Below are 26,160 nucleotides of genomic sequence, written 5' to 3'. Positions count from 1 at the left end.
AGGTCTGGTTCATAAACACCATTGATTTCTGCGCTGTTCGCATGTGGTGACTTGATGCGAGATGTTCTGAGATGAAACCTGGAGGATGAAATAGCTTTATACCCCAAACCCTTTCCACACTTAAGGAATTTTTGAGATGCTTCTCATTAGCAAGGGATTAGCAAGATTTACTTAACGGTCACGTGCACAAACACTGCTTCCCACTTCTCTTTTAGTTAAGCTTTCAGACTTTGTTCAAAAAACGCTTGCTTTATTTCGTATATCTGAAGGTAGGTTGAAAGATTGAAAGATTGCAGTGGTGTAGAAACTCCCCAGCTCCATCAGTCTGGCAGGAGCGCTTGGTGCCCCCTTCTTGCTTGGTCAGAAGCAGCCAGCCTCCAGGTGGTGTAAACCACTGCCGGGGCTGTTATGTTATTCCTGGTCTTCTGGATTAGTTGGAATCTTCTTTCACTTGTGGCACTGCTTGGATCTGGATGGTAGGTGGAGCGTCAAAATTTTGAATACGAGGTGGTGAAAGCGAAACAGGCCAGGCTGGCTGTGGTGCCATCCTCAGCGTGTTCCCGAAGGCATGGAGCAGGTCTGCGAGCTGGTGCTGCATGACCACAACTGCAGGGAGACCACAGCTTTTATCCAAAGATACGATTTGTCCCCATTATTAAATTTGCAACAACCAATCTTGCCACATGTATCGCTTCCCTCCAGGTCTTTTCCTAATGGCTGAGTGCTTTTTGCTCAGGTCTCAGGTTTTAAAAGAATGAAATATTTCTAGGCTTTCCTGGCCTTGAAATATTGGACCTTTGGCAGTGCCAGGTAGGTTGGAAGGTTACTTCTGCAAAAGACTGCCTGGCTGGCACGTCGGAGACATCCACTTCGTTCCTGATTCATCGGTGTTGAAAGCCTGCTGTAAGCCCTCAATTCCTTAAAACAACAGGCAAACACAGACGTGAAAAAGTGTTCGTACTTGTTCTTGAGGCAATTAGTAAGTGTAGAGGAAGTCGTTCTTCCAGAGCGGCAGCAGTCTTTGGTGTGTAGCATTGCAGGACCTTGAGCAGAGCACTTGCTATTTGCAGGATGTCAGGCAAAAAGCAACTTTGGCCCGAGCAAACCCGCGCTGGCTGTTCCTCTGCTGGCTGTCGGCTGCACCGCTCGGGTCTCGCGGGGAGCTGTCTGGGTAGGCACCACCATGTCGAGGGGGGCTCCTTTCTGAGAGCTCCAGTTCCTGCAGGAACTGCATCTTTTAAAGGGTGCCGAAAGGAAATCCCTCTTTTCTGGGATGGCAGCTTGTGGTTTTTGCAGTGTCTCTTGCTAACTGTGCCATACAAGATGCAGTAAGTCACGCGGTGAGCCCAGCTCCATGTGTGTGGGGGAGTCCAGCAGGCTGCCCGTGTGTCGTAGCTGGGTTGTGCTTCATTTCCCTTCCTCCCCAGCTGCATGGGTAACTAGCAGACTTCCAGGATCGCTTCTCTTTCTCAAAACTGGATTCTGAGGGTGAAGAAAGACGTGAAAATAAATTACTGGAGGAGAGCTGAATGAGCACGGTGAAATTGAGAAACAGAGCAGCAGCAGCAAGATGTTTGTGAACTTGTAAATGTGCTTCCTGCATAGGTAATGGGATGTAAAGGAGTATGCAGATCGGCTGGTGGGAAGAGTAACTGGGAGATGTTGAACTTGGTAATGTATTTGGAAGAGCTGGTATGTAAAAGGCTCCCGATCTCGTAATGAAAAGGTTAGAGATAACAAAAGCTTGTCTGAGGATTAAGACTGAGTTGGTTGAGTGGTTTAACAGTCAAACAGGATTTTGACACGGTTATACCTGTGTGACTGCAAGTGACAATCAGCGTCCCTTTGAACAGGACAGATAATGGCACTTACACGGACTGCTTCTCCAACGATGGATGAGCGTGCAGCTGCCTCTTCTGCTTGGATGCATATATTTGACCCTTTCGTGACAGCAGGGATTAAAAATTTAAAAACTAATTATTTTTTTAATATGCCATTTAAGTATTTATATCACCAGCGTTACGTATGTGGGGCGATGGGTAAGGGGAGTGGGAACGTTAGCACTAATACTGCTGGAACTGAGTATTTCAGAGAGTTTTAAGGAATGTGTTTGTGTGCTGTTTGTTTCAGGTCAGTCGAATATTGGCTCCTATTACACAGGTACATTTATTTATCTGCGGGTTTGACAGACTCAAGATTGAACTGGAAAGCGAAGTGGCATTCCTCTAGAAATCCCGCAGTAAAGATTCTGTAGATCCCATTTTGCTCCGAGCAACGTCTGAGCAAGCCAGTTACTTTCAGTGGATTTTTGTTTCTCTAATTGTTAGTGGTAAAACCTCAGGACTATACTTTTTGCCAGTTGTTTTGAACTTCCTGTGTTGTCCAGGTACACCTGCGGTAAGAGCTGTAGGGACTCAGTGGCTGTGTTGGTTGCAAACATTAATACAGAATTTCACATGATTTCCTTTTTGCTAGCAAACTGCTCTGTCTTTGCTCAGGGTTTTATATCTCTGCGTGTGTATGTAAGTATAGCCATCGTTTGTGTTTCGCTATAGCCTTGGACAATGTGGCAGGGGCACATCTAGAGAGACGACTAAATAGTATTTCTTTAAACAGCAGCATGGAGTGAAGTGAATTACCCTTCACTGTTAGCACTAATCTGTCTAACTGCTGCCCGAGTTTTCGACGTGTTTCAGAGCAAACTAATAAAATGTACCCCAACACAAATATTTTTGTACAAACAAATGTAAGAGAAGGAAAGGGTATTGCTAATAGCATTAAAATTAATTCCTCATCTTCCTCTGTTTTAATTGCTTCAGTGGTGCAGTTAGCTTAATTTGTGTAAGCAAAATTAAAATAACTGTTGAACTTTAAGCACTCCTACTGTACGTGGCAGCAAAGCACGTGTAGTTTGTAGCAGAAGCAACCTGTGAAGATGTTTTTCCTGAACCTGCCGGTAATTCTTACTTATTAATACGAACAGTGCCTTTGTAGTAATAATCGCTTTCTAGCAAGATTGGAGGTTACAGATCTATTTCTGTGCAGTCAGATGACCTAGAACTAACACCAGGTCTGTATTTCTTGCCTGTTGGTAAGTTCTTCCAAACTGCACCATGGAAATAGACTTCTAGGTGTTCATTGTAGCTTGTGAACCCAGCCTATGCACATCTGATGCGAGCAGAAATAATTCAAAAGTTGATTTTGCTGTTGGATTTGGTGCTACGGTTAGAGCCCGTGTATAAAAGAATAACTTCTTTGTCTTTTGCCAGAGAGATAACGCACCCGTCATGTATAAAGGCTTTGTTGTCTCCTTCCTCGGGCTGCTCCAAGTAATCTGATGGCCTGTGCCACGCTGCTGCTGAAGCTGCTGAAGCTGCTGCATCCCAGTGTGTGCAGAGCTGGGCTGATTCCAAGCTCCTCTCATGCAAGTCTGAAACATCAAGCGTCTTGTGTTACTTGTTAAAAGATGATGGTCAACTTTAAAACTGTGCCTTCTAGGGTTTGGGTAGGATTCATGCACTAATGCAGTGGCAAACTTCAGCTGCAGATGAATGGAAAGGGTTCCTTACGGATAGTTATGTCAGAAAACAGGTCGCCGTATTAAAGGAGAAAGCGGCAATATCGTACATTTAAAAACCAGAATGGGAAGCATTTGTTAGGTTTTGTGGCAGTACCGTTTTTGAAACAAGCAAGCTGCCTGAATCTAAAGAACAGATAAACAGGACATGAAAGAGAAATCTGTTTTAAAGCTCGGTGTATTTATTCCATTAGTCTTTTAACGTTATTCTAAATAATGCTTTTCTCCTGCAGATAATGTCTGCAGGGATGTTTTTGGAGGATTGCCTAAGAGGACAGAATGGTGCTGTGCTGTACTGTAACCAGATAAAACTCCATGCGAACTTGACCAATGTCACAGTGTATTTCTCAGGACCTACCTCAGACGTGTGTCAGTCTTAATCTCCAGCATGCGAAAGGGAAGATGTAAGCAGAATTGGACGATACAGAAGCTAGTATGTTTTTACATCTGAAATACTATTCGTATGGGATTTTGTTGTCACTTAAAAGAGCTGAACAGTGCGTCTGTACAGCCGATAGAATAACAGAGGATGGCAGGCAGGTACCTCACATCTCCACACATCTGTCAGTTGGGAAGGGGAGGGCTGCTACGAGGGGTTTGATCAGTGGAGGTTATAGAATTACATTTTCTCGTTCTATGTAAAATGTTGTGGGCTCATATGAATAGGGATAGATGTGAAACGGGGGTTCCCTATGCTCAAGGAAAATGAGCGATGTGGTAGGTTTAGTCGTAAAAACCTCTGGGGAGTTTTGAGGACCTGCTGTGTGGCTGGTGGAGGCACCAACAGAGGCTGTGACAGGGCTTGTGAAGGCTTGAAACCCGTAAATACAGCAACAAGGGAAGAGCAGTGTCTGTTAAAATGATTGCACATTGCGCAGAGCTGTTTGATGGGCGTAAAAAATTCCCATGATATAAGGCAAACAGGTGTACACGGCGTATGGACACGTTTCTTCAGTTCTCATTGTGAAGTCATTAGGTCGGGGGTTCATTAGCTCCCGCAGCCTAATAAGGAGCAAGGGCCTTGACCGTGCATCTGTTACTTGGATCTGCCTGGCTGACGTGGAGGCGTTTGGTTTGCAGAGGAGCCTCCGGCCGGGTATGCGCTTTTAGGACAGAAAAAAGTGTGATTAGCAAAGCAGATAAGCAGCTTTATTTATATATTCGTGACCTGTCAGAAACGTTCCCTGTTTCTTCCTGCGGTCAGCCCTGAGGGAGTGCCTCTGCAGGTTGCTTTCAACAAGAGGAGCGCTGCAATGTGCTCGCCATTGAGTAGGCAAAGCTTGGGAGTCCGATGGGGTTTTGTGTCATGGGAGAGGGGAATGGTGGCGTTTGACAGCGTCACACATCTCTGCAGCAGTTCTAGCTTGGTGCGGCCACAATTTCCTGCTTGCCCTTGTAAATATTGCATTACCTTTGTTATCTCCTTCCCAAAGAAAGGGCTCGACGTAGTATTGTCAGGGATTTTATTGTGACGTCCGTAGAATGCTACAGCTGAGTGTTTTCTGCCTGATGTTTTGCCTCTGGAAAACAGGATATTCAACAAAGTAAGGAAATTTGAAACTTGTTGAAAACGTTAAGCCTGTTTGATAGCCTGAGTAATCGCGATGCAGGCTCCCAGGGGGACCTGATGACTACCTGTGGTGGAGGAATCTAGCAGAGACTTGGAGAGGAGGAGCAATTAAAAAGGAAAAGATGGGGAAATGGGTACTGTAATGAGGTAGATACAGGTGCTGTTGGTGAGGAAGGTTATTTAAATTGGTTTCACACATTACTTTTGTGTTCTTTTTAGAAAAGAAAAGTTAATCTAAGAGTATGTTACCTGTGATGGTTAACAATTGAATTGCAAAGGATAAAAACAAAACAAATAGAATGTTGTTGCACAAGTCAATTACATTTAAAACTTGTTTTTAGGATATGTAACAACATTACAAAATGGAACACCAGCTACCGAGTCTGAATTTTTAATAACTTTTATCTCAGATAGCCAGTCATTAGATTGAATGCAACTTCAAAATCTAGTATTTTAGAGTAATCCGAGTTGTTTTTTGTTTTTTTTTTTTTTTTAAATAACAAGTTACCTGGTGTGTTTCTCAATATATCTGTGCATTTTTTGTGCTAAGGAAAGCTGTGGTAGCATGGTGGTGGAGTTTGTTTTTAATAGGGGAGTAGTTTCCCTACTGAATTTAAAAAACGAAGCAAAACAACAACAGCAAAAAACCCCAGGACCATACCTGGGGTCGCTCTGAACCTCAGGGGAAGGGGCCACCTACCTAAGGACTGTCGGATCTGGCTCAGGCCCGCGCTTCAGGAGCACTTTGCACAGTGCAAATGTTGATGTTTGAGCTGTTTCATCTTTCGTCTTTAATGTGAAGGATTGTTCAGGAAGCCTGTTTGTTCTGGTGGAGGCGAAGCAATCCATGGTTTTCCTGAAAGCTGAGCACGGGGCCCCCAACGCAGCCTTGCTGTTTGTGCCTGCGCATCGGTGTGTTAAGGGTAATTAGCATACACAGAGGCACACACGAATGGAATAACCTTTCAACAGGAGGGACCTCAGCTTGAAACTGAAAGAGTAATTTGAGGTTCAGTGGTGACTCAGTTGAGCTTTCCTTCTTTTTCCTGCTCCCCCTGGCTGTGTGGATATCTCCTGTAAGCGGCTGGGAGAGCAGCAGAGGAAATGATCAGACTATACCCGGAAAACCGAACGCAAACACAGCCATCAGCTCTGTGAAGTAACTAGCTGAGAGAAGGAAGATTTTCTTTTTACAAGCTTTTTTATTAGAATCTGGACTGCCTGGACAGTGGGAGCGCTTTAAAGAGGAGAGGAATAATGTCTAAGCTGGCAGTTTTCCTGTGCTTTGTCTGATAATTTTGGTGGTTTCACCTCAACTTGATTTAGAAAACTTATGCGTTTATATTTCAGATGAAACTCGGTGTGAAAGTGTTACATTTTGTTGTTTTCCTGTGGAAAACTAAAGCAGCTCGCACCCACCTGTGACACGTGAGAACTGTATTTCCACGTGGCTCTGGCAGTGCTCAAGGTTTGCTTTTTGTAGGTTCCCCATCAGGTGGTATGAGGCAAGGCAGGCACCACCAAAGCTCGGCTCGGCGTGAGCAAGGAGGAGCTGGCTTGTTTTGGGTCTGAAGGACAAACTACAGCTCACTTCCCGGGGTGGAGTGGTGCTCTTGCTGGGGACAGGCAGAGGAGCTCAGTGTGAGCATCTTCTGGATGTCTCCTGATGGAATTAAGGTTTTAAACCTCTTAATTGATTTTTTTTTTTATCCAGGTGAAGACCTACATTTTTGTAACCATAGCAGGTGCTGAGATGCCAGCTGTAATTAGCTTCAGTCCTAACACTCCCATTGCTCTGACTTGACTCACGCTGCATTGCCACGCGGGAAGTGACTCGGATGCTGCAAGCCCCGGCCCTGCGAGCAGCCGGTAGGACAGCGGGTGCTGTGGCTGCAGGCTTGATAACAAATTTCTGGCTCTTTATAGTCAAGTGCTGAAAGCCTTAAAGAAACGATTCTGCATTTGTCAGGTTCTTCTGCACAGGGCGGCGTGCTCGTTAATGGACTCAAAAACGGAGTGGGCATGGATGGAAGCGGTCTCGCCGCTGGTACACGCTTGCTCAGGGCAGTAAAAGCAAGGGATGACCAAACAGCTGTGGAAAGGCCTTGCCAGCCTTCTACTGGTCGGTACCAGAATGAAACGCAGTGTAAGTGTCTCTCCTGCACACCCAGGAAATTAACTCCAAGTTTGCATAGGTAATGATGATTTGAAGCTGGACATTACTGCTGGGTAAAAACCTGGCAGTTCTGACATCGGCGTGGTGATTGGCAGCTGTTTAAAAGGAGAGCGAAATGGTAGGGATGAACAGGAAAGGAATAGTGAATAAAAAAGCATCAGAGCCACCTTAGAAGTGTGGGGGATCTTGCAGACTGCTGTTTGGTCCGCTTGTTTTCTAAGCGCTACTTTAGAGCTGGAGAAGGTGCAGAGCAGGGCGACGAGGATGATGAGATACAGGATGATTTCTGCAGAACAGCGGCTGAGCGGAATGGAACTGCCTAGCAGGGGAAGGAGATGCCTTTTAGAAACAACCGCTTGGAAAAGAAAAAACTCAATGCAAATTTCAGATGAAATGTAGGCAAATAGCATCTCTCAGAACGCCTCCTCAGGCGCCCTTAAATCCTCATTGGCACTCGGCCCTTTGAATCACTGCTGGAAGTGCAGCAAGTGTCCCACAGTCACCTGGTGCGTGCGTGCCCACCTTCCTGCCGTGGCCACCTACCTGGGTGGTGTTGCTGAGGCAGGGAATTGCTTCGCTCGTGGGTTAATTGGGGATTTATTCGTTGGGCTTGTGATGTTTAAAGGCTAATGTATTAAGTGAAGATATCCCATAACCAGGCAGTCGAGATTATGAATACCTCTTTAATAGCAGGGTGGCAAGAGGTTCCAGAAGCCAACAGCAGTGTTCTTCATTTTCCTTGCGTGTGTTTATACAACATAAGAACTTTTTGTGGCAGTTGAGGAAATACACCTTCTTTTGGGCTCATGGTAAGCATGTTCTTAAGTGGTTTCTGCAGTACTGTTTGCATTATTTTGCTTAAAAAGCAGTAAACTTTGAAAGATGTGATATCCATGTCTAATTTAGACTTAAGATAATCCAATCTAGCTACAACACTGAATGTTAAACTATTTTGTCTTGTTCAGACTCAATCTTGTTAAAGAAAAAAGACTTCCTGATATGGGTGGTAATACAACAGTAGATGATATTGTGTTTGCTGTAACACGTCTTGATGTCATAAATGTTTTCCTACAGAACTTGCCCGAGGAAATTTCAGGCCATTGTTTCCTAATAAACGTTGTTTCAGAGTGTAATAAAGGTGAATCAGAGGCTGGCTTTGTGCTGCAGTGAGGATGAGGATATGCTGCTTTTTACACCTAGGATGAAAGAAGCGGGGATGTATTGCAAGAGGGAGCCATTTCCTCAAGCCCTAAACTCTGCCAACACTGGAGTTTGGTGGAAGTGGACTGTGTGTATGAGACATGTATGTATATTTTAATATAATATGCATATGCTGCTGCAGGATATATCCCCAAACAGAAACTGCCCTGCAAAGAGGAGCTCTGAACCCACGTTAACACTTACATTCCAGTCCTCTTTGCAGGCACTTGCTGTCAGGGCAGTGTTGTGGGGTGGGACGGTGGTGCAGCAGGGAGGAGGAGATGTGGGTAGGGGTAAGGCTTAAGTCCCCCTGCTCTCACCAGCAAATCTACCTAATATCCTGAGAGAACCAAAAGTTTGGGGAGGTATGGGTTATTTCTCAGCTGATTTTTTCCCTTCTTTAAGGAATATCCCGATGCTCACAGGCTTGAGAAGGAAACCCACCCAGTTATAGTTTGTTCTTTTGCTAAAAGCAAACAAAACCCCATATGGCTGTATTCAGCTCTTTTGAATTATCTTCGGCTTTGATACCCAGTTGTCAGTGCTCTCCTGAGTGTCCGTGCCTGATGGGTAGAGCATGTCCTTTCCCAAACCGAAGAAGAGCAGCACCCCAACCGCTCCAGCACTAGAGAGGCTCCAAGAAGCACCGGTACCACAGCGTTGCTACCGCTCAGCTTTGTGTGGCTCGCTGCGAAGCACAACTGACAGAGCAAGCAGAAGAGAAGGCAGAAGGGATACCTGATACCCTCTGAGCAGACCAAAAGAAATTTCAGTCAGGTTTTTCAGATGCTTTTGTACCAGCCTTCTGAAGGGAGTTAAGTACACGTGAGCCAAAGGGAGTGGATCGTGTGAGCTAATGTGTTTTATTTTGCAACTGGGCTAGGTTTAAGAGGATATTCAATATTCTCAGCTGGCAGGGGGGGCCTTTCTAAGCCGTGGTGACAGGGTAGATTTCAAGAGTCACATTGAAAGTAACTGAGCCATGGGCTTGGGAAATGCCTGTTCAATTTGGTACTATAACTGTGGCTGTTCCTCTTCTCCTGGCCTGCTTTCTTTATGGACCTGTAACAGTTGGCCTCGGGTTAGCCAGTTTCTCCAGTTTAAAAATCTCATTGGGTTTTTAGCTCCAAAAACAGATCTGCAGATCTTCATATCTACGTTTTTGCTGCCCATTACAGGATGAAATCAGAAACCCGAGTTCTTAGCTGACAAGGACCAGTAGGAAACAGAGCTGGTAGATACACCATTGAATTATTTTGAAGTATACTGTACTCTGTAATTTCAAGTGTGCTCATACAATGGATTCATTTATAGCTGCTTGTAGTTTAAACACATTGTCTTAAGTACCCAGGCCTATTTTAAATACCACTTACATACTTCATAAAAGATAAAAGGTATATAAACATGCCCTTTCCTTCAAGTACTTGCTCGCGTGTGCTGCTGTGTGGGTGTGATGCACTAAGCAAGTGCTTTGCCCTAGCAATTTTTGTGCAGCGTGGAAATTTCCTCTCTTCTCACCTTGTGGTACTTTAAGGCTAACAGCTTTTATTTTGTGTGGTAATGAACGAGAACTGCACGCATGGCCAGGTACTGGAGCTTAATTTGGGGGAGTTGATAAGGTAGGAAGTCTTTAAATGTCCCAATATGATGTTAGCTCTCACATCCTCAAACTTGATTTATATTTTAATACTTCAGTGGTTTTTGCATTGCCTTGTTGGAAAGTTTGGAAAAGTGACTTAAAGCAGAATACCCGCTCTTGCTAAGTCTCATTTTTCCTGCGTGGGATAGACATAGCCAGCTAACAAAGAAATGAAAGCCAAGTGGCACAAAGTAGCACTTACGTTCCCTTTTTGTTGCTGTTTTTAACTCAGAGTTTAAGGCATATTCTATGCATTTAGCAGATAAGTTAAAAACAAACAAAAAAACCACAACCACAAAATGCTGTTCTTTTTTTATGTAAGCATGGTTTGTAATTTGTGAGGTACGTTTTTTTCTTTCCAACTTTCCTCCTGTGTCATAAAGTCCAGTTTATGTATGTTAACATACATAAGTCTTAATGTTAGAAGTTATACCAAGTTTAAAAAATGTTTGAAAAAGACCTGTGACTACAATCTGTGAGTAATTGACTTTTTATAGGGACATACACCTTTCATGATGAAGACTGTTAGTAGAATGACATTGTTGTTCCATTCAGCTCTAGGTAATTCTGTCCTCGGACAATTTAAAAACGAATTAAAATTAAATTTCCAAGCAACTTACCTGTAATATATTTGTTTCAAACAAAATATGAAGCAAACAAACAAAAAAACAGAATGCCTCAATCAGCATTGTTATTGCTCTGATTCCCCCAGTTAAGTGTTCCCAGCCTGTGGTGTTTCATGTCTCTTGCTTACAGCATGAGGTTCCAGACGTTGTGTTGATGCATGCCCTGCAGTCCGTGCATCACGGTGAAAGCGTTGTGGTGTTCCTTCTCTCAGTAGCTTTGTGCACTGAATTACAGAGCTGGAATTAGGGCAGCAGGGACAGGTCTTAGTGTCGTGTGCTGGAGCTGGTGCGTGCAAGTGCACCTTTTTGTACTGCAAGTTGATTGCTTGCAAGTTTGTCCCTACGTTGTCTAACCAGAGCTTTTTTTGTTATTATTACTTGTCTTTTTTGTCCTTTATCCTTCATTTTCTGATCTTCTATGGTATTTCTACTTGGTCTCTCCTTCAGAGATGCCATTCTTTTTTCCCCCTCCTCTCCATTGTCCTTTTCCAGTTTCTTCCCATCTACGCTTCCTTTTTCTCTTTCTGGTAACTGTTTAAATTTTCATGTTTTTCCCCACCATCACGTTTTTTCCCCACTGCACAACTGAGGGGAAGAGCTGTGGTTTTAGGTACTTGATTTCTGGCTCCATGCTTCTGAATGAGCACAGGTTTGGACTTTCTTCTTTGAAATCCTCTTGTTCTGTGGGAGCTGGTTCAGGAAGCTGGAGCAGTTTTTCTGTGTTTTCTGACATGAACCAGCACATCAGCAGCTCTCGCGTTCTGTCTAGGTGGGGAGCAACAGAAGGTATCCCCTGGTAGATGAAGTCCTGTGCACGTGTGCATTTTGCACTCAGAAGACAAAGGAGACCAACCTGTGAAACGGAGCATGGTTCCACCAGGAATGACAATACAGGAAGAGGGAGCAGGGGAAATCTTTCAGGTGCGCTCTGGTGGCCGTCCGCAGGAACTGCTGAGTGGGCCTGGCCTCCTTCCCCGGCCCCTGCACCGCGAGGGCTCGGCACGGCCGCTCTGCCACGGGCACCGAGCAGCTGGAGTCCTGCGTTGGGTGGCCTGGTGCCAGGGGCATTGCCAGAGTGACCTGCCTGGTTTTCAGTGCAATCCCTGGCAAAACTTCTGGCTGCACCAGGGAGAGCTTTGGGATGGCCAAAATGGCTGCTGCATCCAGCGGTTTATCAGTGTCCTGCTCTCCATGGGCTAAGAAGTGCTCACACCTATTGAAATGTCAGATAATTACACTAAGTTGCCTAACCTTGAATAACTCTGGGAAGAAGATATTTTCCTTGGTGCATACTTCACATAACCTATCATTTTATGGTCACCTTGGCATGTGTATCATGAGCGCAGCACCCAAACCAACTAGTTAATGAACAATGACCAATCTGTAGATAGAGCAGAGGGGGTGAACAAACAGGTTGTATTTAATGTTATTAAACACGTTATGTTAATTAGCATCTGAAGGCATCAGGAGAGTGAGGGCTTTGCAGCAGTATTTGCTGCAACAACAAGACAATGACAGCTCCTGCCCCAAATCACCGCGCTAGTAGAGATGTTTGTACATGTTGATAAACATTATTAGGATGCTGAAGAATGGGATACTCCGTTAATAGCTTGAAACTGTTTGTTTGTTAGGCAGGAAATTAAATGGAAGCTCATTATAATTTTCATATAAAACCAAGAGTCTGAGTTGTTAAGATAGCAGAATGTAAATGTAATCTGTATTTAACACCCTTTTTATTTTTTTTTTTTAAAGCACATGAGGTGAGCAGAAAAATCTTAATTTAAAGCATGGGCAATTTTCTGATTTTTTTTTTCATAATTCTCTTGATGTCTGGATGCTTTCCCACAGTTATTTACAGTGATAATTATGAGGAAACTGTTGCCAGCTTAGAATATGGTAGAGTGGATGCTTGCTTAATATTATTGAAAATCAGCCAGGCGGTGTCTAAATATGGACTGAAGTGTTCTGTCGTGTGGTTGCGTGTGGCACTCTTGATTTATCAATGGTACACAATCCTATGCAGTGAGCTCCCTAAGTGCAGTAATTGCATATAGTAACGTGATTCAAATGTTACTTTCAGAGGAAGAAGTTGAGGAGTTGTACTCTTCATCGAGATGGAAACGTGACACTTGTTTTCCAGATGAGTCCCTAATACAGTTAGGTCAACTATAATTTGCATTACTATAATTTAAAGAACATTGCCGTTTGCCTCATATTTGATTTGTTAGGTGGCGGTTGTCATTAAAACAAACACACAAAAAAGTACATTTTGTTTAAAAACGAAGTTATGTGACTTTGAACTGGAATCAAGGCTATTTTTCTGTCGGTACGTGCTTTGTTTCCAACATGTATGTATGTGCAAAGAATTTAAACTGTGATTTTATTTGATTTTAGCATACCATCCAAGCTTACTCAATTTATCAGATGAATGCCAGCTGGTGCAACTGACAGCCAAAACTAGAAAAATAACCTCGTTTAAGGATGGAAATCCCTATTCATGAGACCAGTTCAGAGAATTTCTTTCCAGCAGAACTGGTTGAGCAGCATGTTCTGATCATTGGTGTAGTGTATGGTTTTCAAAGACAGATGGTGATTCTGTTTAAAGTCTGTGTATTAATGCTCTGTTGATTAAAAAAAAAAAAAAAAAAAAAAAAGAGTATGAGTAAGTTGTTAATTTCTCTGGGAAAATATAATTAAACTGTTGAGATCAGGGTACATGTGACCTATTCTACGTTTGTTTTAGAGGCTTCAAATTCAATTAGCTTTGCAAAATTGCCATGAAATTTTACCTGCTTAAATGCAATGTCTGCATAGATGATGGGGAAAAAGATTGCTTTGTTTGCTCTAGGACGAACAGAAAATTAGTCTTACATTTCATCCTGTTGGAAGCTTGCTCAACAGTGGTGTTAAATATTCAAAAATATACAGTGGATGGCATTTATCTCCACGTAACAAACTTCTTAAACTTGTTTCCATGAAATCAAACCTCCTAGAACCATTTAATGCAATGCCTTTTATAGCTTTAGTCAAGCAGCTACGGAAGGCTGCTTTTTGCTCGTTATCTCTAATCTTTAAGTCATCCTCCTGTTGTGGATTTAGCTTGAAAGGAAGACATTGCAGCTGGAACCTGCATGGTTGTATCCAAACGCATTCATTCCTTGTCAGGTCCTTGTCTCATGGATTGGAACAACAGGAGAGTGCTCGATTCTGCCAGCTGAAACTCTTGACATTATGGAGATTTTTCAGAAACTTGCCTCCCAGCCCGTTCCGATGATTCATTTGTTAACTGGAAGCCCTTCTGTTGGGCACTCAGGTCACTTGGCTTTTATTTCATGCTTTTGTTTCTTGGTGGACTCGTGCATTAGGTTATACGTGCCTAGAAATTGAGTTAACTTATGACCATATACCTGTATGTGTAACAGAAGATAAAAAAGCTGTTTGTTAGGGACCAATTTGAAGCTAGATGTTGGAACACGTGGTGACTGTGGGTCTTTGCTGTTTTACACCCCGGTTGTTCTTCAATGTGTTCTTCTGCAGAAGGACGTAGAACAGTTACTGCTTACACAGGTGTAACCAAGGAAATATCGGGGACTGTAAGGCTGCAGATGGGCTGCTTTGTGTCTGAATTATTTAATTACCTCATCCACTTAGCATGCTAAACCTTGATCCTTGTATTTCTTAGCTTTTTGATTACTTGGCTTTGCGATGTTTTAATAGTGTTTCCTTGTATTCTGGGGTTGGAAAGTACGTAATGTCCTTTCATTCAGCCCTGTAGGAGCAGCTCTGTTCACAAGGCATTCATTCAGAAATTGTCTGAATCAGTGAAAAGGTCCCGGGTGCAGAGAATTATCAGAACTGTTTCAAAGGGATTTCTGTGATCCCGGATGAAGTTGAATAAAGCGGTGGATGTACTGGAACACAGTTTGGGAAGTGTCGGGGCATTGGTACTGCTCTGGGCTCGTGGTGGTTCAAAGGAAAAGAACTCAACAGGTGGATGCAGTTGGTGGGCAAAGCACACCAAATGGGGGTGTTTTGTGTCCTAGAACAGCTTTGTGAGTGTGTGTACGTTGTCTATGTTGGTCCTCACATCAATTACCTGATTCTGTGAACAAAAAGCACTCCTTAGAAGGATTTTTTGGCATTGTGGAACTTCGAATATTCCTATCGTAGATATATTTTGATATAGCTATGATATACCATGAATCTGGTGTATTTTGCCATATGACCTATCATAGGTTATATATCAAATCTGCAAACTTCGATGGCAATAGGAAGGCACTGCTGTCAGCCAGCTACCCCTGCTTGGTTTTTAGCCACAGAAATCCCGGTTGGCAGTAACGGGCTGCTTCGTGGATGGCCAAAGGCAGGATGAGTGTGAGGAGTGAAGCGGTTCTGCGGTAGGTGGGACAGCGCTAGGCTCTTGGTGCCCTGTCCTGCAGATCCCCCCTGCTGCCTGTGGGGAGCACACCAGTCGGCGAAGAGCAGACAGCAGTCAGATTTTGTCGGGTTTGGGTGAGTAAGAGTTAAGTAGGACTGCTGCCATCTCTGCCAAGCCAAAGAGAACTGGCTTGGTGAAACTGCACCAATATAATAATCAAAAAAATCAGTTCTTTTATATTATGACTTGCAGCTGTACTGCAGGACACAGATTTTAAACCCCCAAACTCCTACAATATCTGGAGAAATCCAGACTGTGTTGTTTGATTGAGATGTGCCATTGTTGTGATTTATGTCTTTAATCAAGAAGGAATAATTCTAAAATTGATTTTTTCCCCTATAACTGTTTGCATATTACTCCCCAAATATATTTGTTGTGATACAACATGTCAGAATTTATAACTTTCATGCAGTTAAATAGCAGAATTTACAAATATAATTAGAGGGTTAAAGGCATTAAAAGAATAAAAGCACTTTAATGACATTCAGTTTTTATTGACAACCCACTAATATCTGCTGCATTCACATCAAGATTTCTAATGTAATAATACGAGCAGATGAAAGCTCTGCTATTTAAAAGCTCAGTGCAGAGCATATTCATCACATACGCTCCGTGAATGCAGATGGAAAGTTACTGAGCAGATTACGGGCAGTCAGCACTCATCTGCGGCTTACGCTGCACAAGCCATGTTCTGCTCTTTGTTTTTACAGGGGATCACACGAAGAGAGAGGAATTAAGAAGATAGGTGGCAGCAAACTGAAATGCAGGGAGGAGCTTTTGTTGGTTATTCCAAGACTCTCTGCATGTTTTCAGCTTTCTAGAAATTGTAATGTCACTGCTTTGGAAGGGAGAAGTTTCTCTCCCTGCACTCACTGCAAGTGTTTTCAAGTCCCGGTTCTTGACCAGTTAAAAGAATTGTGGAAAATGGCAATCTATTTTTTTTTCATTGAAGAGCCTTCCTCTTTTATTTCTCACTGCCCCAAGGAATAGAGCATCTTTTGGGAAGCAACATCTAATAAAAATATATCTTGATTTAAACATGTTTGAGTTTGGCCTCCATATGGGCTCAGTTAAAACAAGTTCCATAACTGCAAAACTTATTTTTTATTTGTCTGCTGTGTACGGTTCAACACTCAGGGCTTTTTAGCTGGGTTTTCCTATTTTCCTAACAGTGCATTTCCTACAGAACATGGATGCTTAGCTGGTAGGACCCAGCAAAGGAGCCTGAAGGGTGAACACGGCCATGCAGGGTGGCGGAGGGCTGGGCATCTGCCGAAGGAGCTCCTGGTTCCTTACCTGCACTTTTTACCCTGTCCCACAGAGGGTTTAAACCACCTTAGTCTTGAAGCTGTCAACACATCATGGTGTTCTGACACTTGCAGAGGTTGCAGAAGATCTCCCTCCCTGCTGTGACACGACTCATTTTCAGTGCATTTTCAGCAGCATTTGCATGTTCTCCTTGCCTGACTGATTGAAGCGGCCACGATGCTGTTGAAAGCTGTGTGCTGCTTGCTATTTTTCCATGGAAGTGAAAACTTGAAAGCAGAGAGGTAATGGCAACCCTGAGAAATAAGGTAGAGTCGCTTCATGAATTTATGGAGTGTCTGAGAGCTCTATGTACAAAACTATTCGTAGAAGACCATCTAAGGACTTTCTCCTGAGCTTCTGGAGAGCAGTGCAAACCCCGAGTTAAGCTGGCCATTTACTTTTTAGTATCTTCTCGCAGTAGAAGTAAAAAAATAGTGGTCAAATATTCTGTGCTTTAGAACATGCAAACTTGAGGTGGTCTCAGTTTATTTTGCTTTTGTTGTTTTACTTTGTTTTCCTTCGTTTCCTCTTGTCAAACAAGATTTTCATAGAATAGGTTGCTAAAGCATGTAACATAATATTGTCAGCGCAAATGGACACCCATGGCGGTACTGAAATAGGCGCTCTGGTCTTTTTCAGTGAGCAGTAAAACACATTCATTGTGCCTCTCTGCTGGTGAACTTGTTCTGTGTACGTGGAGATAGAGCAAAGGGCCAAGCACCCGGCTCTTGATTTAGTGCTGAACGCCTTCGTGGGAGTTGTGTTTATGTAAGGATTGAGCTGAAAAAACCTAAGGACGGGTTGCAGGATTTTATCAGAAAGGCTTGATGAGGAGAAATATTGGAAAGCAGCGCTACCCCCTAAATGTTATATGCTACGTGATGTGTGTCAAAGGAACGCACAATCTGCTTTTCTTCTTCTCCTATTTGAATGGTGCTGAGAGGGAAGAGTCAAGTGACCAAATGAGTATCGACTAACAGCGATCTGGAAGTGTGCACATGAGCTCTCGAATGGTGATGGTGCAGAGTGGAGGCTGTCTGATGGCTTACACAGTAACGCTCTGGAAGGAGCTGTGGGTTTATTCCTGGGATGAGATTCTTCCTGTTTAGCTCATACAGCTAGATGGCACGGGGCGCGGTAACGTGTTGAGAAGATGCTACTAAATCGTGTTGGTTTTTATGTCTTGCAGGACTTCCGCTGCATGGAGGAAGACGCTTTTTACTAGAGATTTAACTTGCTTAAAGATATCAAGGTAGGAGATTTTTTTTCCCCCTACGTTTTCCTTACAGTAGCTGTTTAAATAGAATGGAAGTTGTGCTCTGTTCTGGTTTCTTTGTTAACCTTTGCATAGAGCATGGGCACTGTGTACCTGTGTCAATTTTACCCATTTTTTAACCTGATTGTTTCTGTGGTTAGAGAAAAAGATGTAGTAGTTTTCATGTAGTCATGTTTGATCATTCTCTGTATTTTCCTGCTGGAAATAATCAGCAGGAAAACAGTGATGTAATAAAAAATATTTATATAGGGTTCTATGCAATTTGTTTATATATATAAGTACATATATATATATAAGCTCATTCTAACTGCTTATTAAAACAGTTTATGCTTTTTTGTGAACAGAACATATAATAGTGACACAGCCTTCTACATAAAAAATAGTCTGTTTTAATTTTTCAAGTTGTTTTTTTCATTTGTAAAATACAGAATCTTCAGTGTTCTGAGAAAGTTTTCAGTGCTTGCTAGTGGATTGAACTTCGGTCCCGTATTGAATATTCTTGAAACTTGAGCAAGTTTGCAGAATGCAATTAGGTCTGTATTTCAATGTTTTAGGTAATTTTAAAATGAAGAAAATAATTCAGATTTCCTTTAATCTCTCAAAATAGCCTGGTGCTGTAACATTTCCTGCCATGTCATACACTGCCTACTTTCTGTTTTCATTTTCTGTCCTGCCGTTGTATCGTCAAAATTAACATAGGACTGGTAGGAGCATCTCAAAAAGAACGGGCACTGAGTAGCTGGTTGCAAGAGGAAGACTTTTTGGCTGCTCCATGTCACAGCTAAAAGTTGAAGTTCCCCTGGTTGCTGATGGAGGAACCCTCTGCACTTCTTCGGTCTTCCTGGTGGTTTGGGGCGGAATCAGGATTGTTGGTCCTGGCACAGTGAGGCTTGTTGATGCCAGCTGTAGGAAGTGCCCTGAAATTTCTTCCAGTTTCTTGGTTTTCAGAGGCAGACAGTTTAACTAGACTTGGCTTTGGCAAAACAGTTCCAAGTTTTGTTTCAGCTTAAATACCTAGCTCATGGTTTTTGAGGAAGGTACGACTGATACGTTGATATGATTTGCAACCAAAACAGTAATTTTAAGTTTTATGGGCAACACAGAAGAGATTAAAACTACCAAAGACGAGTTGATGAAAGTGAAGTAATATTTCAAACTTTTCCTCAGTATCGGTTTTCTCAGAGGCGGCGTAACTGACATTGTATACGGAGAGCGTTAGTGTCCCTTATGAATTCAGTCTGTATCATTAATCTAGAATTAGAAACCAGGTTATACAAAATGATAAAGCCCCATTCAAAATTAAATTTCCTGAATTTCAAGGTCACTACATTTCCATATTCAATAAAGAATGGTTCTGACTTTTGGCTTTCTTCTAGCGGGTGACTGCGTTGTTTCAGCAGTGTTTCCGATCTCATTTTAAATAGCTATTTAGTTTTTCTTCTGTTAAACCAGAGCGAGCTGCTACCCAGAAGAGGTTGGATGAGCGTTCATAACGCACTTGTCTCATGGCTCATGCTCTACCTATATACAGGTCAGCAGTGACGATAAACACTGCAGGCTTGAAGTGAATATAATCACCACGGGCTCATCAAGAAATATGTTTGGCCTCATTCATCTTAGGGCTGTTGTTGGGAACTCAACATACCTGGGAACTTGTTTGCGGTGTTCTCGGAATTCCTTTCAGCTCTAGCATTGAAGGCTTTTTTATTTTGATAAAATGAGAGCAGGGATTGAAGCTGACTTCTGCTTCCTCACATTGAACTGCTGCACGCTTGCCCAGTGTGGATCCTCTTGGTTGTGTTTATGGATCTGTAGCTCGTCAAGGATAGCTGGAGAAGCAAAGGCGTCAGGCATATCTAGCTGCGCACAGGAGGAAAGGCCACGGCAAGTGCAGGAGTGTTGGAGTTATGGGGACTGCTGGTAGGACCTGTGGGAGGTGTAGGTGAGAGATCTCCAAGAATTGTGATGGGGAAGGGCTGGAGGGGATGGCCAGACAGACCCTCACCTCACCTGCCCTCATCACAACGATTAATGTTCAGGCTTTCCTGAGGAAAAGTGAAATTATTGATTTTTGTTCATACTCAGTTGTCCTAAAGTCTTTTACAGGACTTTGTCCAATAAATTCTGTATTGCTTAAGAACGTGTGGCTGGCAGGTTTTAATCTAATTCTTTTTCTTTTGTTTTCCTTTTTTCCAACCAGTCCTAGAAGTTCTCAGTGTTTTTTGCTAGATTCCAACAAGCAAATTTTCATTCTTAAAGACCCTGGAAGTATTTCATACCAAATTTCTGCTCCTGTTTTTTTTAACCGTACACGGACCAGTCTTATAAATACACAGCTCTTTGACTTCAGAGTTTTATAATCAGTTCTTCACACTCCTCTTGCAAGTCGGAGCTGTTGTGTGAGGCAGGGAGTTCAACACATCTGATTGTCAGGACGTTTGTGGAGCTCCTGACATAGCTCAGCGCTCGGTTAGGGTGTATGGCAGTGCGGTCTGCCTGGCAGCGTCGGCACACTGGTGAAATGTGCTCTTGGGGCTGGCAGCCCTCGAGATAGGCTGTCTCTCAAAACATTCTCTTGAATTTCAGGGCAATTTAAAGGAAGAGTGTAGGTTAAACTTTGAATAATTTATTTGAGAAGCGTGGAAAGTTTCAGCCTAGCAGCTGTTGGAAGGGAGCATGGAACAGATTTCTGTATACAATGTGTGTTATACAAGGAATAAATGCTTGAAAAGCTTGACTGGCTTTGTGGTGTGTGTTTTCCTTTTATTTTTCAGTTTCTTTCATCTTGTGATAATTAGCTTCAGAAATCTGTCACTTTTTTAAAGAAAGGCCTCAATACCTACTCCTTGCAGTTGAAATGCTCTTAGGAAACAGTTCACAAATTTCTGAAAGCTTAGTGTTTTTTTTTATCATTCACAAAATGTTAAGTTAGTGTTTACATGTTGTTAAATCTTGAAAACTAATATTCAGAAAGACAGTCTTGGTGTCTTAAAATACTCTTCCTGTTATACACGATTCTTAATTTCTAATATAGCAGGTTCAGCTTTTCTTGTGACATGAGGTAGTCTGGTGCTACCAGGGACTTCTAAAATGGAGTAGTTTATGGGTTGTAACTGAGTGTTTATTTTACAAAGCTTTGCTTCATCTTTGATGATGAATTTCAATAGAAATGAAGTGGGAAGAAACGCTTGCCTTCTGTTGTACGTCAGAGTGCTCTCGGTGTTCGTGTTTGGGTGGGACTCCACCACTATGCAATAGTGTAATGCTCCGTCCACAGGCTGGCAAAGCATTGTGTGGAGACAGGATGGCACAAGATTTGTTCATCTTATGCCCTTTTGAATTGTGGAGGTGGTTGTCATTGATAGAGGTAGTGGCTTCTCATTGAAAATGTTTCTTGATAAAAGTTTGCAAACGATTTTTTCCCCTATCTATATGCATGATTAAAAATATTCTGAATTTTTGACAATATAGCGTTCATAAACTTCTGAAGAATATTTTGAAGGTTTTGGGGGTGAATTCTGCCTTTGGAATTTTCTGCAGTATGTGCTGGTGTTTGGGGCAGAAAGAACTTGCTTTGATTTGGAAATTCCATTTTCAATGGACAATGACTTTCCTCAGAGATATCACCCAAAACATGAGTAGTTTTTGCAGCCTGTGTACAAACTGCCTTAAAATTAAGAAAACAAAGAAATAGATCTTAGTCATCCTGGGGGATGTACTGAGAGTGCAGAATTGTTCGAGTTTAACATTTGGGGTAAAGATGCAACTCGCAGCATTCAGCTTGCCTCTCTGCTCCCTTGCCTTTGTTTTTCTTTTCTCTTTGTGCCTTACGCTATGAATTTCTGGAGCTCCAGAAACTCTGTGTACTTAATTGAAACCTAGCTTTGTTAGAAAATAAAACAACATGTGGCGAGACTCTTTAAAAAAAAAAAAAAAAAAAGCTACTTTTGTTAAGTACCATTGTTGCTATGAAACAAGGTTCATGGGGCTAATACCTTCTTACTTACCTGGTGATACCATTCGGAGACTTCTGGTGCACATCTTCACTGCATTTGATAGAGGAAGTTACAGCTAGGGTCAATGACAAGTAAAATGTCGTAGCCCTTGGTCACCTGGCTTGAAGACAGGAGCATCCCCTGGCATTGGGAGGAGCGTAAGGGATCCCCAGCTGAGCTCGGGCAGCAGCATCCTGTGTCTTCAGCTTGTGCTGACCCAGCTGCAGGGACCGGAGCAGAGAATTAACCTGGACTATAAGGTGCGTCGAGTTCACTGGGGTATGGAGAAGGGCCTGATCCAGCTCCTCCTAATACTGTAAGGCCATTTGCTGGTTAATCCTAATTCCATGAACTAGTATGACCAACAGAATTTTTAATTGAGTGGTTATTCTTATTATGTCCGGATTAGTATTAGCTAAGCAGAGGAAGAGCTGTGGCCATATTTGCTCGAAGTTGCAAAATAATGAGGTTGTGCGTGCAAAATAAAAACAGGAGTTGATTTTGGTGACCTGACCATTCTACTGCTGTATATTGATGAAACCTTGATTAATCAGGGTATAAATTCAGTGAGTGTTTAGGCTTGGAATCCAACATTGTCTGTAAGACACAGTGAGAAGCCACATTGGGAATTGATGCTAAACTGAGCGTACTGCCATCTCCCACCCCTGAGGGTCACCGAAGATCTAGTGGTCCGCCGAGGCTTCGAGGTGAGCTCTGAGTATGTGGAATTGGTCCTTAAGGCACCCCGGGGCTGGTAACTCAGGGTCGTAGTGCAAGACATCAGTTCTTTCTCTACCACGTGGTTCTTCAGAGCGAATTTATGGAGCCCCCCCACATGCCCTGGGCAGAGACTTAATCCAGTCTCGTTGGCAGCATGGCGGTTTTGTCATGTGAAGGCTGCAGGTAAACATCATTAGCACACTGTCGCCCCCACCTTTGGCATTGTTCAGGCTCAGTCCAGTTGGTTCCTTCAGCATAATTAGGTTACTTAAATTATTCCTCAGCGCTCCTGGCACACCTCCACTCATTTCTGGTCTCGGCAGAAGCTGACCTGGGGATAGGCCCTACACCTCCTCCTTAATCTGTAGGAGCTTTGAAGTTTGGGGCTGTCCACTGTTAGTACAAGAATTGTGAAGATGAATTGTCCTACCAGACCTAGGCGGGATTTCAAACAGACACCCAGAGAACTTCCTTTTTCTTTTAAAATGAACAAGAAAAAAAAATTACCTGTACTCTTCTTTAGGAGGATTTTAGTAGGGCATTTCTGTTCTACCTAGCGTCACAAAGTGTTGCAAGATCTTTATTTGCCATCTTTTTACCTAAATCTGGAAAAGCAAACAGCAATTTACAATCCTCTTTTGCCCTTCCACCTGCATTGGCCAACTGCAACACGTAGTGCTGCAGCTCGGGGTCACGGAATGGCTGGGATGCTTCCTGGTGTTTGGATGAAACCTTGTGCTCCAGTTTGTGCCCAGTGCCTCTTGTCCTGGCACTGGACACCACTGGAAAGAGAATTGCACCTTCCTTTCAGGTATTTCAAAAAAATCAATAACATCCTTTCTACATTCATCAGCTTTCCTTGTAAAAATGTTCTTTGGTCATAAGGAAAAAGCTATAAACGTAAGAATTTTGTCTTAAATCAAAGTTGTTGCTGCGTGCTTGCTATATTTTGCCTTTTTCACATCCTCCTTTAACATGTAAATTTTTCTGTGGTGCATTTAGAATTAATCTAAAATCATTTTCAGACTTGAGCAGTTCCTCAGCTAGTAGCAGGAGGTGTTTACTGCCTTCTTGTTGTCTTGCTCAAAGTCGAGATAAATACATTTGGATTAGTGGGATGTTGGAGGGATTATAATATTACCATGTTCCAAAATAAATAACACTTTGAGTTCAGTTGCGTTCTCTTTACATTTGACGTCTATGTCATATTTTCTCCTTCTGATGGTGCAAAGAGTGTTGCATATGAAAAAGTGTATTAATAAGGGTAATATAAACCCAGAGGCTTTCTGCCTATGCTGTGAGCTGGAACAGAACAGCCATCTAAAGAAATTAAATGAGCAGAATTCAGATTCAACACAATTGTGTTTGTGGCCAGACAGTCTTTTTTCTGTAGTCATGTAACAGTAGGATACTTGGAAGAGGGGCTTAAGCTTTGTTTGGGAGCCCTGGGAATAAGCCCAAATACTAGGTCTTTGTGCTCTTATGTCATTGTGCAAGGCTTCGGAAAGAAGCCAGGCAATATTTAAGCAATTAATAGATGCAAAGGAAATACTGGTACTGTATCTTCATTAGTAATACTCACATGCAGACACCAAAATCTGCCATTAAATGTCAGTATCTCCCAGTAAGTGAACAGGTTATATTAAAGGGACTTCAGTGGCTTTAAATATACCTACAAAGCTTTTTGAATTAGGTATTCGGGATTACTCTATGAATATACTTCAGAATATTAGATAATTGTGAAGTAACTCGAGGTAGCATTTACTGAGCAATCCTCCAAGATGGATTTTACATTGTTAAAGAAAAAATTCATGTTATATTTCTATAAGATGAATGTATTACCTTTTGAAGTATGGAATACTATGTATACAATGGAAGCAAAGTGGCATTTTATTGTATGTGCTGATCAAAGACTCTTTACTATTCTTTTGGTCTAGTTTGGAGCTGCTTTTCTTGTTGTTTTGACGCTTTACCTACTTTAATAAGAGGATGTTCCACTAGAACAAGCTGTCAGTGTGTCTGGTGAACCCAGAAGCTCATTCTTTTATCTTCAGCAGCACACAGACTACTTTTTTGTTAGCTTGAGATGTACATAGCAAGAAAAATACATGGATAATGTTTGCTTGATTTTCTTTATCAGTTAACTTTGGTTTGAGTTGCTTTCCTCCACATGACAATTTGTTCAATTCAGAGAAGAATCTGACAGTCAACTAACCCAGGAGCTAAAGACAATATCTTCAGCAAGTTGTTGTTAGCAAGGCTGACTTTTTCAACAGTGTGAAGGGTAGCAGCTCTTTCCAGCAGGTTTGGCCTTAATAGCGATGGGAAATGGAGGCAGAGTTGACTAAATGCTGTGTTTTTCCCACCTTAGAGGGTTTAAGAAAATTATCCTCACTCTGACAATGTAAGTGGGTCTTGCTAGCAGTGCAGAGATTGTGTTGTCCTGGAGATAGTCTGGATGAAGGAAGGCCAACAAAATGGTAGGCTTTGTACAGGTGCTTATTCCTATTGCTAGGAAGCGTGTTCCTAAGGCAGAATTATTCTTCATTCCAGGTTTTTAATCTCATCTTTAACTCTTCCTTACAGTTTGTGTAATGTTTTCTTGTTGACCAAATCAAAGTGTTATTTGCTACAAGTAGTGTTCTCTTATTTTACACAGGTTTTGGGATACACAAAGTGGAACAGGATCGCCATGTTTCGAAACAGTCTCAAGATGCTTCTTACAGGAGGGAAGTCAAACCGCAAAAACAGGTCCAGTGGTAAGTAAATGCTCCTCATGCATATGTTTTATTGACAGTTCTTGAAAGTATTCCTTTTATGTATTGTGTTTCAGTTTTCCTGGGTCTCTTTTTCTTATTAATGAATAGAAGTACTCAGTTGTTGACCCTGTAGACTCAAAACATCATCGTGGGTCATTACAATAGTGTGTTGAGATTTAATATTAAAAATACTGGAGGTAAACCACATTCAATTTTCATTGCGGAGATAAGATGCAGAGAAAAATAATTTGTTGTACATTAGCAATGCTTGCAGTAATATTAGTAATTTTTTTCTTTGAAAAATGAAGTGGAGGGAGATGGAATTAAAGAAAAATTGCCCAAGTTTAGCCAGCACTTCTGCTAGTCTTTTTTCCCTGTCCCAGGACAATTGTTTGTAGTTCTGTCTGGTCCCTATGTCTTGGTCTGTTTATACAATTCCGTTTATTCCTAGGTGAGATTCTGACTGCGAAGCAAAATGTTGCAAAAATATTGCCGTGCTTAAAAAACATTTTTGTTACACTTTCATAGTTATTTCCAAGAATGGAGTGCTGGCAGTGTAAGAACTTTTAATGAGTTATTTCATTTTTCTTTTTGAAGCCATCTGGCAGTGCGTTTTGAGTATTTTGGGATATATTGTTTATTTGTGCTTGTGTGTCCATGTAAATAGTGCATCTATATATTCCATGGGAAACCATGGTGAAGATGCAGAGATACAACGGCAATAATGCAATGGAAAATAAACTTTTCCCTTGGCTGAAATGAGTTAATATGTATCTCTCTCAGTGCCAGAATATTTCCCGGTTTAGTATCTTATTACCCAAGTAGTACTGGGGAAGGAGGGGCGTTGTTTTTCAGCAGTGCAGCTTTACGTGTCCT

General features: G+C 42.2%; 1 protein-coding gene across 19 annotated transcripts in view; it reads left to right on the top strand.

Annotated features, from left to right (window-relative positions):
- Positions 1-26,160, top strand: part of TANC2 (tetratricopeptide repeat, ankyrin repeat and coiled-coil containing 2) — a 283,000-nt gene that overhangs the window by 49,238 nt on the left and 207,602 nt on the right. For 16 of the 19 annotated variants that reach the window (XM_040536497.1, XM_040536498.1, XM_040536515.1 and 13 more), the window contains 2 exons: positions 17,724-17,786; positions 25,185-25,284. In XM_040536497.1, the coding sequence (XP_040392431.1) occupies positions 25,218-25,284 (67 nt within the window). In that variant the 5' untranslated portion in view covers positions 17,724-17,786; positions 25,185-25,217. Of the gene's footprint in view, positions 1-374; positions 385-5,096; positions 5,122-8,500; positions 8,627-17,723; positions 17,787-25,184; positions 25,285-26,160 lie in introns of those variants that run through there. The other 3 variants (XM_040536499.1, XM_040536503.1, XM_040536500.1) reach the window with 3 other exon arrangements.

The sequence above is a fragment of the Cygnus olor genome, chromosome 25 (assembly GCF_009769625.2).
Source record: "Cygnus olor isolate bCygOlo1 chromosome 25, bCygOlo1.pri.v2, whole genome shotgun sequence".
Taxonomy (NCBI): Eukaryota; Metazoa; Chordata; class Aves; order Anseriformes; family Anatidae; genus Cygnus; species Cygnus olor.
Note: the sequence above shows the minus strand (reverse complement) of the source record. Positions and strands in the feature narration are given on the sequence as shown.